Source organism: Epinephelus lanceolatus, chromosome 3 (genome assembly GCF_041903045.1).
Source record: "Epinephelus lanceolatus isolate andai-2023 chromosome 3, ASM4190304v1, whole genome shotgun sequence".
Lineage (NCBI taxonomy): Eukaryota > Metazoa > Chordata > Actinopteri > Perciformes > Serranidae > Epinephelus > Epinephelus lanceolatus.
Genome location: NC_135736.1, coordinates 48,033,732 through 48,052,043, shown reverse-complemented (window position 1 = coordinate 48,052,043; position 18,312 = coordinate 48,033,732). Strand labels below are relative to the sequence as shown.

At 43.5% G+C, this 18,312-nt stretch overlaps 1 protein-coding gene across 1 annotated transcript in view; it reads right to left on the bottom strand.

The window, feature by feature from the left end:
* Positions 1-18,312, bottom strand: part of meis1a (Meis homeobox 1 a) — a 75,250-nt gene that overhangs the window by 27,747 nt on the left and 29,191 nt on the right. Inside the window, exon 8 of the mRNA XM_078166519.1 lies at positions 13,821-13,966. Coding sequence (XP_078022645.1) covers positions 13,821-13,966 — 146 coding nt within the window. The remainder of the gene's footprint in view (positions 1-13,820; positions 13,967-18,312) is intronic.

Below are 18,312 nucleotides of genomic sequence, written 5' to 3'. Positions count from 1 at the left end.
GAGTAAAAACACATGGTGCGTGGTTCAGAGCGGCTCCACCTCCCAGTCTAATTTCAGAGTTTCCACTCAAGAGTTTTAATCTGGAGCCACCTGCTCGTTATAAAATTATAATCCTGTTAGCAGGGAGCGGCAGCTCAGACCGCCTCGCAGCTCACAGCCTGGACGAGCACCAAACTGGTCAGGACCGCCAGGGCGCAGCGGCTGGTCTGGGATCAGTCTGACTGTCTGTCTCACTGGGAGGAAAGAGCTCATCTAAAAAATGTTAGAATAATTATTTCTGCACAAAAATGTACTGTACATCTCTTTCATAATAAAAACATATATACTGTACATATGTACACCTCTGGATATATATATGTTTTACAGTCTTCCTACATGTCACCACAGCACTCCTGTTACATTCTGTGCATTCATGCGTCTCGTGGGCAGACGTGGAGTAGTGAGGAGGTGCAGGCGCTTATTAATATATAGTCAGAGGATATACTGTATATCACAGTTCGTTTTCTGTTTTCGGTCCTGGCCAATCAATGAGCCGGGTTTTCTTCTTCCGCATGCTTTTTTCTTCCTGGTCAGTGGTCGTTTCGGGCAATGGCGCCCACAAACAAGCAGATATTGTAACTGCGTGACGTTGTCCAGGCGGCTTGGTCTGCTTTAAAAAGTGCAGTGTGAAAGTGAACCGAACCAGATGAAGGTGTGAAATTTTTTGGCATTCCCCCAGACTATCCTGGTGTGAATACGTCCTTAGTCAGTTGTCGTCAGCGTCTGATTCAGATGTATACAGCTCCCTTTAGCGTCTGTATGAGACACACCGGGCTTTCAGCCGACTTCAGTGTAAACCCACCCGTGGTACTAATGTAGTATAAAGACCAGGAAAGTCCAATTAAGGAGTGGCGGTGGATGGGTCAAACAAGCACAGGGCTTTCACCCAGGAGACTGCTATGAGGTTTTTTTTTTTAGCGGGATGGTGACATCATGTCCCTGCCCACATTCGGTCTTGGTTGGATGCCAAAAACTGCAACACGGTTATGAGGCAGGAGGCCAGATGGTGATGGTTTGTGATGGTTTGTGTTATTGTTCACTGACGCACGGTATATGTGCTCTGTTCTTTTAACACTGGATTGTGTTGTTAATGTGCTAAATGGCTAACTAGCATCAAGACGGTCTTCCTGTTTCCCTTTCTGAATGATGATTTGAATGATGGAGAGTTATTTCCTCTCACGCAGGCGCAGAACAAACGTGCTGGCTGGCTGTCCGCTGCGGTCTTTGCAGTGTGTTCATGTGAAACTTTTCGGCTGAGACACGGCAACGTCAGGCAACGCAGCAGGCGGCCTTCGTCGTCACTATTTCTCTAAAGTGGTTTTGATGTGTCTGGACATTAATGTCTCACGTTGTCGCTATGATGAACAGGTGTACTCTAGGACAGCGGTTCCCAACTGGTGCAGCCACGGGGTCCAGATTTCTCCTTAATCATTAGTTCAAGGTCCACACAGTTTAATACACTCAATGTCACACATGCATTTGGCCATGTCGTCGAGCTAGTTTGCTGTCTCTGTCAAGTAGCTGTCCGTTAGTCACTCACTCTACAGCAGGCAATGGCACTTCAAAATAAAAGCTCTCTGCTGGAAATTCACTGTACTTAAAAATCAAGTTGTTTTGTACAAACCTGACAAAAAAAACTTTATCACTGAACACAAACCAGGAGTCTGCAGAACTGTCCAAGATCAACATTTTTTTATTGTTGTTTTGTAACAAAGTCAGCAGCTCTCCTTTCATCTGCACCTTTACATTAATGGATTCAAGTGAGGCTGAGTGGCAGGTCTGAACACACACACACACACACACACACACACACACACACACACACACACACACACACTGGTGCAGGACTGTAAATGCATGTTACACACCCTTGAACACACCATCTCAGGCTGTGATGTGGGGGAGGTGTTGTTGTTTAGTGTCCCAGTAAACCTGTTAAGAGGCTGTAATTACTACTCATTTAGAGAGAGTGTGTGTGTGTGTGTGTGTTAGCATTTTACAAACATGTCAGCACCGGTCCAGAGACGTCGACCTCTGATATGATACAATCCAGTGTTGATTAGAAAGCATTTATTTACAGGAAAAGTTGCAGATTATAACTGGAAATAAGAATTTATTGGGGCTTTAAGTTATTTAAATGTGTCTTGAGGCTGCGTCTTTTTCCCTAAACATGTTTTTCGGAGTCTTTCAGACAGCTCGAATCTTTCCCTCCATCTGCCGTCTGATTGGCCTCGCCCTCTCGCTTCATTATCTGACAGACGCTCATTTACGCTGTCAGGGAAGAAAGGCTGCTCCGTGATGTATGTGACCACATGCTGGACATTTTTTTGTGTAGGTGTATGTGCGTGTGTGTGTGTGTGTTGGGGGGTTGAGAGGTCAATAAAGGCGACCCCCACAGAGAGCCGGGCCCTGGGGTCCCCGGGGGGCCTGTCACAGAGGTAATGGATGATGTTTTCTCTGCAGGGTGAGGGAGCCACAAAACAGCCTTCCTCACACTGCAGGGAAATGAACGTCTGATCACAGAGGCCTTTATTTTTAACCGAACCCAAAGAGGGTCGGATACGATGGTGAGTTTTAGGTTTAGATTAGACCGACTGCAGTCCTGACAGCTGGACCTTTTGTTCTTGTTTAAGAGATTCGGTTCAAAGAAAAGTTTTATTAAAACTCCCTCCAACCTTGTAGACTGAATCTGTGACCTTTGTTGATGTCAGTAAATCTGTGGGTGTGTTTCTGTGTGTCAGAGACTGTCAGTTCATTCGGATTGTTTCCCACCTTAACAGGAAACACATGCAGGGCAAACTGCATTTAATACATCATTTGAGTTTTTCTGGCCTGAGAGTGGTCACATTTAACGGAGCAAAAAGAGGTTTAAAATATCAGTGACAGGAAACTTAACTCTTAAAAAAATCTGTACTGAAGTTATATTAAGAGCCTCTTCACACCTGCTGACACCTTCTGATGTGCCAGTTTGATCCGAACCAAAATTACAGGTGTCAAACGTCCTCTGGACCGAACACCAGAATATAAAGGTATGTATATATTACTATTATTACAGTCTGTTGATCAACTTTTATCCATTCATTCAAAGTGCTATGGAAGGTTACCTGCCGACACGATGCCGTCAGACGCACGCCAGTCTACAAACCAGTGAATGTCAATTGTCAGGAGACGCAGCTCACGTACCTGATGTGGCCGTAATAATAACATTTTACTTTAATTTTGTCATCACCCCACTGCTGACCTCAAATACAGCATCACATCAGAGGATTAATTTTCAGAATCATTGCGCTGCGGAGGCACGTCACAAAGCAGCAAGCTAGTTTGGCAGATGCAAACGCTTACCTTAGCGGCTGGAAATATTCCCATTACTTTGATTCTGTCAGGAGGAAATATGACAAAAATATCATGGCATCAAAACTCTTTCCACTGCAGAAAACACGTCCTCAAACCTCTGGGCTGCAACATCTCGGCTACTACGACCGACAGCACAGCAACGTGAAGCTCCAGTAAATACACCCCACCAAAGGTGAGTCCTCCTCGGCCGTGGAGGTCGGCTGCAGCCCGGCACTGGCTGAACAATCAAAACTGGATTTTACTTGTGCACAGCTGCAGCTACAAAGAACTAATGAAGCTTGTGGATGGATATGTGGTGGATGAAATGTTGCTCCATGAGTGACTCTACATCTTTCAGAGTAACGTTATTACTTTTTAAAAAGAGCAACAAGTAGTGAGAAATGTATTACATTTTTAGAGTAGCGAGCCCAACACTGGACAGAACATAGGTTTTTCATGTAGAGTTCTTTATGACTTGTTCTGACTGTGATCCATTTTTTTGCATTTCCGGATTGTATCCAGATTTATTTTAGAAAGTGCGGTAGTGTTTGGAGTTGGTTTGAAATGTGATTCTAGTCAGATTTCTACAGATGCGTCTCAGTCTGAACGCTCTGGCCGCTCAAATCCATTTTCAAATTGTCTTTTGTGTCGCTTGTCACCTAGATGACCACAGAACCTGACAAATGTCCCTTGGCCAAATCGTTGTTGCTGTTGCTGACTCTTTCATCACTTCCACATCTGCTGAGGTATAAAAAAGAAACTAAAACACAGACGCAGATTTTTTTGGTCTTGATGTTTGGAGGCGGAGCTGGTAAACACAATCACCGCCATGTTTAATGATCTCCTTTTGTTAAATCTGTGGCGCTGATGATTCAGCTGTAACGAAGCAGGGCAGGGTGGCCAACACGTGAATATGAAGATGGTCAGAGACTCTGGTTAAAGTGATGGTGGATTTGACATCGGTGGTGTTTGATGGCGTCATTAGACTTCCTGTACGGTCATGGTGGTGGTCGTGGTGGGGTACACTATATCTCTGGGTGGCGGCAGGCGGCTGAACACGTGTTGGTGCCTGTGGGTCGCCGTGGCCTCGCCATCACCCACATCTGCAGCTCTGTGGCTGTAAACAGCTGCTGATGGATGGATGGAGGTGTCCCGGTGCCCCCTGACCCCTGATGGTTGGAGGGCAGGGGGGCTGCGGGGTCAGCGCCGGGGCTTCCTGCTAACTCATCTGTCCCGCTCGGCTCAGGAGGCCCATTCCTCAGCCGGCCGACAGGCGAGCGGGGTGAAGTCCTTCTCTGTAATTGTGGCGCTCGCTTTGAAGTTTGGGAGTCGTTTCTCTCGTCTCTTCATACCGAGGCTGGAGTTTTTTTCAAATTCTGCTGCTCTGTCGTCGTCGTGCTGAGAAGCACTTGGACGTGCAAAGTCTTTCCAGCTGTTTTGATGGAGTCACATGTGTAATTTGTAAGCCAAAGCAGCTCTTTAATGAGTTGGGTGACTGTAAACAAATGGTAGCATATACAAAGCCTCCACCACCTGTTTGTGCTCGGGTTTGTCAAGAAGTCATTTAAGGAGGCAAATAACATCTGTGAGCACGAGGGAGGTAAATTACACACTGATTACATTAACAGGGAGGACGCCTTCCAGTTGGTTTTTGCACTTTTACGTGAAACACTTTGTAAAATAAAAACATGAAAAAGCAGGGATTATGTGTGTGTGTAGGTGTGCATGTGTGTGTAGGTGTGTAGGTGTGCATGTGTGTGTGTGTGTGTGTGTAGGTGTGCATGTGTGTGCGTTCGTGCGGTGTGGTGTAAACAGCACGTCGGCTTGTGGCTCGGCTTTTATGAGCTGTGGCTCAGAGGAGGCTGCTGGAGTTTGTGTACGACTTCAGGGGAGGCAGCCATGAAGCCAGAATACCCTCCAACACACACACACACACACACACACACACACACACACAGAGCACCAGCTCCGCCTCCATCAGGGTCAGCAGTGTAGCCTGAGACTCAAAGATTTAAAAATGCAGCAGGAGAAAAAAAAAAAAAGTGTTTAAAATGATCTTTTTCTGAATCACACATTTTCCACATGTTGCTTCTACAACTTTTCCATTAGTGCTCTGTGTAACCATGGCAACCATGTCCATCAGGATTAAAACAGAGGCTTGAAGCGGGCCAATAATAAAGAGTCCGACTGCAGAACTAAATAAAACACAGGCCGTCAGTTCAAAAGAATTATTGTGCTTTTGCTCTTCGATGAGTGTACTCATGGGCACACACACACACACACACATACACACACTCACAGGGGTGAAATAAGTACTACTGCATTACTACACCATCAGAAACTACTCCATTACTAGCAGAAGTCAAACACTCAACATTTGACTCCATTACAGAAGCACAAGCAGTAAAAGTATTAAATAACAAAAGTACAAATAATCATAATGCAGAGGGTTATTAGGGCTGTACCCAACTCAGAATTAAGTCAGCTGAATCAGATTTGGCTCCTCAGTACGTTCACGTAATACAGAAAACAAGCTAACTACGCTGATGACGGATCGGAAATGTACAACCACATTTTTTGCCAACACTAGATACCAAACAAAAACCAGGGACTGTGTTGTATTGAGTTGCTGTGAGCTGTAAATTCACGACTTCTAAGCAGAGGGCAGAAGATAACTCACAGTTATCTCAAAGCCTGACGCTTCCTCCAGGCAGCTGCCTCCGTGTACGCAGCTGCCTGTATCAAAGAGCAGCGGAAATGTGAAGAGCGCTCATTCTGCAGCAAAATCGGGGGACCAGAACGTCCCCAGAGGCACACTGCACATTGAGGTGTGACGACTGCTGAACGTGAAGCAATCTCAGTCGACTGAGGGGGCTCTGACTCAAATCTTAGACTTTCAGGGGGCAGTACTAGTTATTATATATATATAGTTATGAATAGTGGTATTACCGTATGTGCTAACTGACCTGAAGTTTTTTACTTTAATGCTGTGACTTTTGGATAATGTGGCTTCGTCACACCATGACGTCACCTCCTACAAATCCCAGGCCATGGTTCTGTGCCGGAAAACAGTGGATTGCCTCCTCTGGGTTGGGAGAGAGTTACTTCCCAAGCGAAGGAGTTCAAGTATCTCGAGGTCTGGTTTATGAGTGAGGGTAGTCTCGCCACCAGACAATCAGAGATCTCCAGCTTCTGATAGTCTGGGGACACTCCTTTCTAAAGTGTGTTTAACACACCGGAGAAAACAGCCGGCAACAAAGCAACGCCTCTTGCATTTTTTAAAAGGACACGCCCGCCTGGAAATGTGCGCTCCCCCTTTTCTCGTCTGCAAGGAAACAAACACACAGAGAGCTTGAAAATGGATGCCGAGAGATTTAACTCCGTTTTATCAAACGTGTGCTCAGTCCACAAGATTGTGGAAATGAAGGACTTACAGCGACTTGAGCCATTTTGTACCGCTACACGTGTTTCTAGTCGGACTATGTTTACGAGCACAAGAGTTCAGCGAGCCACCGAAGGACCGCCCTGCAGATTTACTATTGGTTCTGCAACATAAGGAGTTTTTTTAAACTCTGAAATTGTATCCGCCCATCTAAACACAAAATCAGGGAGAAAGTTCCAACCCTCACCTATGGTCATGAGCTCTGGGTAGTGAACGAAAAAATGAGATCACAGATACAAGCGTCTGAAATGAGTTTCCTCTGTAGGGTGTCTGGGCTCAGCCTTAGAGATAGGGGGAGGAGTCAGACATCCGGAGGGAGCTCGGAGTAGAGCCGCTGCTCCTTCATGTCGAAGGGGGTCAGTTGAGGTGGTTCAACATCTGATCAGGATCCTCCTGGGTGCCTCCTGTTAGAGGTGTTCTGGGCACATCCCACTGGTAGGAGGCCCCGGGGCAGACCCAGAAAAATGGATGGAGGGACTTTTGGACAGTTTGGAGGTATTATATAATAAGATTTTGAAAGGCTTTTTTAATGTATGATAATTCTTATTTATCATGGTATTATTGATCTTTTGATAGTGTAACATTGAAAGATGCTCTAAAAGAATCAATTCCAACTTTTCCTTGATGTAATGGTGTTTGTTTTTTCAAGTTTTAATGACACATTGACCTCATTTTTGTTGACCTGTGAATGGATCATTTACCCAGCACCTCACTGTAAATATACGGAGCTTCTGTGACGCTTGTTCACGTCCCTGAGTAACGATAATATTCATCATATTTATCAAAATACACAAGGTCATAAATCAGTAACTATACCAGCAAGTGAAATTATGTGCAGGAGTTTATTCACTTCTATTAAAGTAACCACAAGAGGTCATTGAGCTTACAATTATAAATGTGCACACAAAAAATTAGACTGATAGGTCCAGTAGTTTGAGAGATTAGCCACGGACAGACAGATACAGACATGCACACACACACACAGATTTATGTCTGGTGGAGATAATGCATAAAAAAGGCAGCTGCAGGTTTGTGTCTCTGTACAGCGAGGAGCCTCTTTAATATCTGGCACACTACTTTGTCTTCTTTGTGTTTTGATTCCTGCATCGGACGTTCTGTCGCCCTTCACACAACCTTAACCTCCAACAGCTAACGACTTCGCTCCCTCCCTCCTTCCCTCCCTCTCTCAGGTACCAGCCTTGCCTCCCCCTCCCACCGTTCCTCTCACCTCCCATCTGCTGCAGGACTCGCTGTCCTCCAGGTTCAGCTCAGAGTCCTGGCAGCGGCCCCGACCCCCGCCGAGCAGGGACCGATTTAGCTTCTCCATGTTTGGAGGCAGGCAGGGGGAGATGGGAGGTGGTGGTGGTGGAGGCTGGTGGGGAGGGCGGGGGTGTTTGGCTGTTCTGCTTGCCTCAGCCAAAACTATGAGTCAGTCACGACTGGGATTTTCAGCTCTGGGCCGGCCCTCCCACTTTTACTGGACGATTCATTTCAGCTTCACGCTCATAAAAAATAATATTTCCCTTTAGAGGTGCTTACGCTCTCACTACTTGAATGATTGGAAATTGATTTATTTTCTATGCTGATAAACATAAAGATATTAATATAAAGCCTGGTGGGAATGACTCTTGTTCTAATCCTTCAGACACGGTTGCCTGGGTAAACCCCCGCGGGCAGACCTGTGATTTTACAGGTACACTGTGATACTAATGAGCAAAGAGTTTGTATCAGAGTTTGATTGTGTCCCATTCTTAATGAGTGGGCTATCAAGAGATTAGAAAACAGCTGCTAATGTGACTTATTGTTGATCAACTATTATAAGGCAGCTCAGCTGAGACCCCTGATTGGCTGGTGCACACCTAACTATAAGGCTAGATGGAAAGAAATTGAGCAAACAATGGGAAAAGGAATACCAGTTAACACAACCACTGGAGATCCCTCACTATACGCCCAGCTCTTATGCTCTCTATACACTGCGATTTTAGCAATCTTATAAGACCACTGCATTAGAGCCCTGCGCGGGACTGTTTTCTTCATCCCGCTCCCGCTGAATTTCTGACCATTACCGCCCACAACCGCAACGTGTGTGTTACACTCCTGCCCGCACCCGCAATGTGTATGTCCACTCGCGCCTGCTCCTGCAAAACTATGAGAATTTATGCCCGCGCAATAATAGAGATGCGTTGATTTTGTGTCTTCTCCCGTCCTGCAGGAGAAAACACGTCATTTTATAGGTTATTAATAAAGAGATTCATGGGGTTGTTTGTTTCGTTTCCCTGGCCTGCATGTCTGTTGACGCACTGGTCAGGAATAGCGCTCCTATTTCGTTGTTTTCATTTAGTTTTGAATGAAATAAAGGCTGTTTCATATTCTATTCTCCTCCTCTGTATTTATTTATTTTTCTACCTTTATATAATCACGCAGTGATTGAGGTTAAGGTCTCTTTTCTAAGAGAGACCTGAATAAGAAACATTAATGAGATAAAGATAAAGCCTATGCTCAATAACACCGGCATCATCACGCCTCTTTATGTAATTAATAAACAGCAAAGAGAGTAGGCTGTGAGTGGCTCAAATAACACTAATAAATAACATAAAATAAACTAAGTTAATGAATGAATCACTTGGCCATAATATTGCTGTGGAGGAAGAGAATGTTGCTGACCGACTGTGGTCCCAATCCCGTGCGTCTCTCTTCCAAGATGCGCCCACAGACACTAAAGGCCCGCTCTGAAGATACTGAAGATGAAACACCAGCTTTGAGAGTGCTGGGAAGTTGAGGGCTCAGTGCACCTTCAGACCTTGTTTGAGCTTCTTTTCCACATCATTTGTTAACTCCATCCTGTCGCTATAGGCTACATCCCGATCCTGCAGTGTGTTTTTAGCTGCCCGTTCCTGCCCGCAGCAAAGTTCAAACTGCCCGCTCCCGCAAGATTTGGGTTGGGTCCTGTGGGACCTGGCGGGACCCAACCCAATGCAGCCCTCTACGTTGCATGACACGCTGTGAGACGTGGATCTAATAAACTTTGGTATGACGTCAAGTTTGATGTGTGCAGATTGTACGATGGCCGTTCACTACTGAATCGCAGGTTACGACGTACGTCAATATGCAACGTCATCAGCGTACGTCATCCATCTGCGCCACCATAGGTAGCTTGCTCACCTGGAAGTTGCAGTTGCTCCACAATTTCCTTCCATGCAGCGTCTTTTTTCTGGCGGTCATGATAGCAGCATCAAAGATAGATAGAAACATCAAATCAACAAGGCTTCTGCTGCCACAGCTCCACCAAACTTTCCTCTTTCTGGGAGTTCCACACACTTCTTTTTGTTCGTTTTACCTCCAGGCCAAGCGATCATTTGTTTGGGTTTAGCGCCGGTTTCGCGGTGACCATTGCGTCATTTCGTGCTGCATTTCTATTGGTTGATTAGTAGACGTAGGTCGTAGCAGCTGTCACACTGTCAGATAGTCATCCTAAATTTCTGACACCGTCAGAATCAAATCAAATCAGGTTATCTTTGGTCGCAAGACATTGACAACGGCCGTCCTTGAACCTGTCTCACAGTGCGACGTAATACCACTGTTTTAGAGCCACGACCAAAGATATCGCCACGTTTCTCCAACGACGGCCATCTTTTGTCTGGGACAGCCCAAAATCGCACAGTGTATACTGGCCATAAGACATAATAACCTGTGGATTAACAGTTCATTACAAACATGGAATGAAACACAAACATTTTCACTTAAGGAAGGCAGCAGATATTTTAAGATGGTTTGCATATGACCCAGAATTCATACCTTGTAAACACTGACAAAAAATTTAAAGATTGGATCTCCAGTGGGCTAACGGCACACTGTACTCTCATGAAGTCAGGTATCATGAAGAGTTTTCAGGAACTTAAGGACAAATCTAATTTACAAAACCGGGAAAGGAGAAAAATACGGTCACAGAAAATATTTATTAGAACATATGAGAATGAACCTCATAAAAAGGTCATTTCGAAATTGTCTTTAAGTCTTCAACAACTAAACAAGGAAAATACATTTAAAACAAGGTGTGAAAATGAGCATCACACAAGGAGAATGGGAAGAGATACTTGGAAAATGGAAATGGAAAAGAACAAGCTCTCAACTCTGGAGAGAATTTGGTTGGAAGAATGTTATGTGTTACCTCTGTACTCCTGCCTTGGAGGTGTTTCACTCAACCTTTTAAGTTGTAAATGATCGTTGCTGTACTTTATCAATTTCAGACAAGGGACCAAGTGAAAATACTTCAGTGCAGGGAGCAAAGGACGTCTGCAAACTGATGGGCTCCAATTAGACTTTGTTTTTTTTAAGTCAACGTTTTAATCTGTAAGATCTTCTCGGGCCACTTCATTCATTTATCTTGTATTATTAATTAGTACGAGGCTTAGTGGATAGAGCAGGCGCCCCATGTACAAGGCTGTTGCTGCAGTGGCACGGGTTCAACTCCAGCCTGTGGCCCTTTGCTGCATGTCAATCTCTTTTTGCTCTCCCCCCTTCACATTTGACTTTCCTATCAATTAAAATCTAAACTGCCCAAAAAATATCTTTTAAAAAAAAAAAAATTAGTACGAGGCTGTTGCAGTTGGACCTCATTAGATTAGTGTTGTGTATTCAACCATCCAGTTCTAATAAAATGTGTTTATTTTGTCAAACAACAACAAAATCATCATAATTCTTGAGTGCATTTGAGCCTGGTCATTGTGGATAAGAAAATGCAGTTAATGTACTTGAAGATCAGATTTTGGGAGGCAGGTAAATGGAAGAAGTCTCACGGAGACTCTGAAACTAGAGGCCTGTACTACAAGGCAGGATTTGGAGTTAGCGAGGTAACACCAGGGTTAACTCTCGGCTAGCTGGTTCTCTTTTTACCAGGATAAATCATCAGGGTGACTTAAGCCAAACAGCTAACCTGCTCCGGAGAGGGTTAACTTCAGAGTATTGGATCACAGCCTGTCAACACCCCAACCTCTGATCGATCAGATCACAGAAGGAAAAAGTATCCATGGGCAAAAATCTGGAGTCTCAGGTAAAAAAGAGCGGCCCATAATGCAGGAAGTCATTTTCAGGAATTGAAAGGCAGATTTGAAAATGTTTCTTTAAAGAGGACCTATTACGCTCATTTTCTTCTGTATCTCTGCATCTTTGCAGCGTCTCGTTACAGAATGACCACAACGGAGATTAACAGCATTTTGTGAAAAATCAGCAATAAAAGTTTCTAAATGATCCGATATCATGGACAAACTAACAACGTCAGCAACAAAAATTACATGTCAGCTGACAAAGAACATTCCTCCAGTGTAAAATCACTCCTGTCCTCCTGTCAGGACGCCTCTGAGGAGCCCACAGGTGAAATACCTGGACCACAGCAAAGGTCAAAGGTCATTACCCCGCACTGAATGTCCCCAGGTTGTAAGCAGGGTCAGACAGTCGGGGGTGAAAAGGTCAACACAACTTCAAAGTGGACAGAAATGTCAGCAACTGGAACTCTTCAACTACAGCAGTTCTTTTTGGAATAACTGACAGCACTGTAAAGGATCATTTTGTCCATCCTACATTTGATTGGTTTAGTTACAAACACTGACCGAAACTGCAATATGGCCAGGTGCAATATCCAAATCACAGGAGCCTTTTTGATAAAGGTCAAATGTGTCACAATATACAGTTATGAATGCGGCCTACAAATCATATTCCAGACACAAAGGAACATGCTTGGTTGGTACAGACCCCGACAAAAATCACATCATCACTTTTATATTTTTTCAGTGCAAGTTAAAATGCAAAATCTACTTTTCTGACTAAAATCGTGACTCATCATGATATCTGTCAAAATAATCTCAATATTGCTTTTTTGCTTATCATGCAGCCTTTGTCCTGAATAAATTCACTTCTAAGAGAGGTGTGAGGTTGCATTTTAGGATGCTTTCACACCTGCCCTGTTTGGTTCAGTTCAGTTGAACTCAAGTTTCTTTGCCCCCTCAGTGTGGTTTATTTGGTCAAGTGTGAACACACCAAAACAACTGGACTGAGACCTTCTTGAAGAGGTGGTCTCAGTCCGGTTCCAAAGGAACTCTGGTGCGGTTGGTTTGTGGTGAGAAGGTGTTCCGACCTGGATGTGAAGCAACTGCAGTCACATGACACATTGTTTGGGTTAAACATGAGCATGTTACAGTCCTGGAGGATTATTAATGTGCACCTCCTCCTGTACTGCCTTAATATGCACATTCAGCACATCCAATGCATCAAAACATTGTTTTCTAGTTGGAGCCGCGCCTCGTTTTCAAACTGTATGCTTTGACTAAAATGAACAATGACAGCAATATAGTCCACGATGAGCAGCGCTAAAATCAACCTGCGTAGTTGTCCCTCCATTGTGACATTAGAAAGTGTCACATTTATCTTGCAAGTGTACTCTTCTTCAACGTTTGCTTTACTTCCTGGATTTTTCCCACATGGAAATTCTGACCAATCAAGAGCAGCTTTCTCACACAAGGCATTTGATCTGGTCCTCTTGTAAATGCTGCCGTGAGAACACGAACCAACTCTAGGCAATTATACAACTTTGTGACAAAATGAGTCCCTGATTCAGACCAAAGGAGACCACTCTAGGTCTGAATGCACCCTTAAACACTGGAAGTCAAGTGCATATTATTTTTGGCCTTCTAAGTTGAAACAGCATATTAATTACTAATAATTATAAAAGTTAAAAAAAAAAAAAGTTAAAAGATGTTGTGTTTTCTGAGGAGAGACTAGATGACAAAGACTTCTCAGTAACTTCTATGAATCCCAACAGGTTTAAAGATGTCTCACAGCAGCAACAGGATCGTTGTGACTACACGGCTACACAACAACACTTAGAGGTACCATAAGACTGTAGCATCACACTAAGCATTCCACCTGCCGATAACCTGGACCACATGATTTAAACATTACTTCCTCACTATATTGAGCTGCTCAATGATGTGGATGAGGTTGATGAACTTACCGTCAGGTGCTGAAAAAGCCAGGCTCTCAGGATGTTGGTGGCCACTTTGGGGAAGATGCCTCTTTTTTTGTTGTGCAGTTTGTCTCTGTCGGGGTCGTCGTCGTCTCCTGTGCTGGGAGAAGCCACACCGTTATCCAGGCAGTCACCTGAGCAACACAGAGAAGACAGAAACTTTATTTTACAGACACGAAACAGATGTTACCGTACATACTGAACGAGATGGGCTGGATGGTACCTTGTCTGACAAACCTCAACAATTTCATCCAAACATAAATCCCATCCTAATAATATTTACAATATACTATAACTTGAGCACATTTTCTTCACATATATTTTTTCATCTTGTGTATAAAGAAGCCTAATAGACACAGATTTGTTTTTATTTGTTTAAAGGAATACCTTAACTAGAAAATTACCATTTGTAAATCAATGTCATGCTGTGTTTCCTTGAATTTGTTAAGAAAACTTTGTTTTTCTTGCATGCCTCCATGGTGAACTGCAAATATATTAATTCACTGATTGATAGGCGAGCACGTTTATCCCCTTAAAATGGGTCCTGCAGACGGCCGCGACGTAACACTGTTCACATCCTACACACTGTATATATCGATCTAAAATAAAAACCATAATAGATAGAGCGTTCTTTCTTTTTGTAGCAGAAAGCTAAGTCTTCTGTCTGTCCTGTCGTCACGTTATTGCCCCATGTTAGCTTACCTTACATGCCGTGCAAACTATGGAGCTACATTTGTTTCTTCATTACTGAATCAAACAGTAGGTTTTGCAATCCAAAAAAAGATTTGAGAGCAAAAGTATCAATATTGCAAGTAAAAAATGACTGATTAAAAAATGCAAATCCAAAAGGTTTGCTTGCGAGTCATTTTTTTCCGTTTGCAAGTCAAAAAGTTTTGCGAGTAAAAAGTTGAACCTGGTGGGCGGGGCCTAAACTGAAAGCTGTAAGACACGTCTCTATTGGCCAGTCTCGATCGGAATGACAGCTTGCAGAGCAACATGGGAGTTCTGTAGTTCACGGGGAATTCAGTGCGGGAGCTGTGGCGAAAATCAATGAGCAGGTATGTTTATACATAAATAATAATAGCAAGAATGTTTTATTTGAACTGGTGCATGTAGATTGCTTTTGTTTAGCCAGGGCAGAACTATTCAACAGCGTAACGGTCAGTACCGTCGATGCTCCGGGGTGCAGCAGTAATGCTGACTGTCAAGCGTTTCCAGTGGGAGAGAGGGAATCGTAGGTGTAATCCACCAATAGAAACTCTTCTCTCATCCATCAGCGTAGGCCCCGCCCATTAAGTACAGTTGAACTTGCAAGCAAAAGTTTTTAACTCACAAGCAAAGAGGACTGATTTATACGCAAAATGATTGATTTTTGATTGCAGTTCAAGAAATATGCTCTCAAAACAGTTTTATATGATTGCAACAAGACACAAAAATACCTCCATAGCAAATGTCGTATTTCGCTGTAATTACGCTGGTATTTTCTCAGGAATTTCCCTGTAATGGCCTTGGGGGGTTGTCGTTCACATAATCCTGTACACTGTATATATTGATCTAAAATAAAAACCATAATAGCTAGAACATTTATTCTTCTTGTGGCAGAAAGCTGAGGTGTCTATCCTCCCCATCATCATGTCATGACCTTACATTACGCGCTGTGCTAACTTGGTATTTTGGCGTAGTTTCACTGGTATTTTGTGTAATGGACGTGGGAGATTGTTGTTTGCATAATCCTGTATCTATCTAAAATATAAACTACAATTGCGAGAACAATTATTCATTTTGTGACAGAAAGCTAAGGCTTCAATCTTTCCTGTCATCACAAGATTGCCTTATGTTACTTTGTAGTATTGTAGTAAATGTAGTATCTCACCATGATAATGCCAAAATATCCCTGGGAATTTCCCTTTAATGGCCACAGGAGATTGTTGTTTGCATAATCCTGTACACATAACAATCTAAAATTAAAACTATATCAGCTAGAAAATTATTTTCTGCAGCAGCAGCCGCACAAAGCTAAGGCTTCTGTCTGTCCCGTTGTCCTGACAGCACTCTTAATGGTGTCATTGTGCTAAGTTACTGTAGGTGTGGTGCAAAACCACGTGACAATGCACCATGGCATCAGAGGAATGAATGATGCATCTATCATAACACCTGTGCACTCTGCTAAATTAATCCTGTGTGTTTGTTTACTGACTGTTTTTTACTGCGTTGTCACAAGTGAGCCAAAGACAGATTTCCACCCAGTAGTTTCTACATTTGAAAATCTTTTGTCTCGATATGTTTTGTTTTTTTATTTTTGTAAAAACTGATGAAAAAACATGTCAGATTTTTGTAATTCTATCATCATAAAAGACACCTCATTAAAAGCAGACACATACAAAATAAAACTCACAAAAGCTGTCTCGGTTCGTTTGTCCACTGTTCCAACAATCACCAACTCTGGTTTGGTTGAAATAAACTCTTAATTTACCCATTCAGATGTGAAAATATGCAGCTCCATGCACACTAAAATTACCATTTATGTAAATGGAGTCCGGTGGGTTTAGTGATGGTGATTTTCAGGGCTGAAAAGGATCCTGCTCTTTAACCAAGGGTCTGTCTCTGTAAGGATCCTGTCCATAATGTTGTAAGACATTTAATAATCTGAGCCTGTCAGCAGCAAAAACTAACTCGCTAATTGGGTGTACACTGATGATGCACAAATGCCCTGACAGGTTACACTGCAGACTGTTTTGCGGCTGCCGGCAGCAGCAGTCTCACTCAATGCTGGATCAGTTTCAGAAATTGTTTTCGCATTCGTCACTTAGACACAAAAACATGGGAGAACAGGGTCCAGGTCAAAAAAGTAACAAAGCTACCCTTTAAACTAAAAAAACAGTAGGAAAACTTGTTGGGGTTTTCACAACAAAGAGTACATTGGCCAATCACTGAGTATTCCTGGTAGGTTTCGGTATATATATTTACTATATTTGCCTGTGGTTGCAGAGCCCTGGCCAGCTAGCTAACATTAGCACATTTCACTCAGTGCACATGAGGCCTCTCAGCACTCTTCTAGCCATTAAAGGCGCCGAGCAAACACATGCCTTTTCTCGTGTACTTTCCCTGCACAGATTTCCCCAGTTGATGAGTGGATTCAAACTGGTGACCCCGCAGTCCCTCTGGCCTGCCCTGCTCCGTAACCCTCTCTGTGCCCCACCATCCCCCCGCAGGTTTAGGATCGTGGCACATAATGCAGCATTTCAACTGAAAACCACTAAAAGCTGCCGGGCCCGGTGTTTTTACTGCACTTTCTCTGCCTGTTTAATGAGGCTCATTTTCTCCTCAGTGTTTTTAACAGCGCCGGGCCAAGGTTAGGGCGACAGTCCCCTGCAGCCTGCAGCAGGCGCTCCAGGCCCTGCCGCCCTGCCTAGAGTCAGCCGAGGACCAACCAGGGCCTCCCTCTGCCTGAACAGAGGCAGGATTCTGCTGCGCAGCAGAGCCTGAAAAGGTGGAAATAATCATAAAAATGATGCGTAACTCCATAAACAAGCTCTCAGCCTCATTAGGCTGAACCGCAAGCTCCCCGAGGCTGATTTACGCTCCACCCCTCCACCCGCACTCCCTCTCTCCTTGGAGAGCCAAGGAAAGAGAGGTCCGACCCAACCTGCTAATGGTTTGTGACAACTCGGCTTCACAACAACCTGTGAACTGGCGGAGAAGAGGAGGAGGACTGTGGGCGATGAACATTTAGAGGTGGAGGACGCTTCAGTCAAAGCTTCATTTTCTGATCACAGCCGGAAATACTGAAAAACTGCTGTACAGTCGGCCATGTGCGAAGTCAGATAACAGGCAGATACACGAAGAACAGATGAGGAAAAGTGTGACGTACACAACCAGCCAACAATGCTTTCAAATATTCTCATACAGGTCACCTACCCACAAGTTGTCTTTCCATTTAAATGTTGCAAGAATTTTGAGCAAATTTCTTTATTTTCTGCAAAATTAAACATGAATTAGTGCTTGTCTTCATCACCTGCTGTAGTGCAAATATATCCAAGAGAACATGTCGATATTAGGGAAAAAACTAGGGAAAAAAATCTAAAACTAAAATCCATTCATCTCGCAGCAACACACGATCACACCCTGCTTTTGTCAGCCTTTGGTGCATCTTCTGTTTTTAAACTTTGACATCTCAGCCAAGAAAAGGTGATCTCATCCTTTAGCGGTCACATATCAATAGTTTAGCCAACGAAGCAACATGTTTAAGGTAAAGTAAGGATTGTTAGTGACATCAGTCGACTGTCACGTGTAGGGATATAACGATATGGAAAATTTGATATTTGATCTCTTTTTTTAAGTGCTGTAAAATGTCAAAAAAATAGATACATTGAAATAACTTCACTAAATCTTGTAACTTCCTTATCATACTAAAATGTTAACAGCCAAAATCTTATATTAAAATGAAACTTTCACATTAAAGGGGCAAGGGATTGGCACA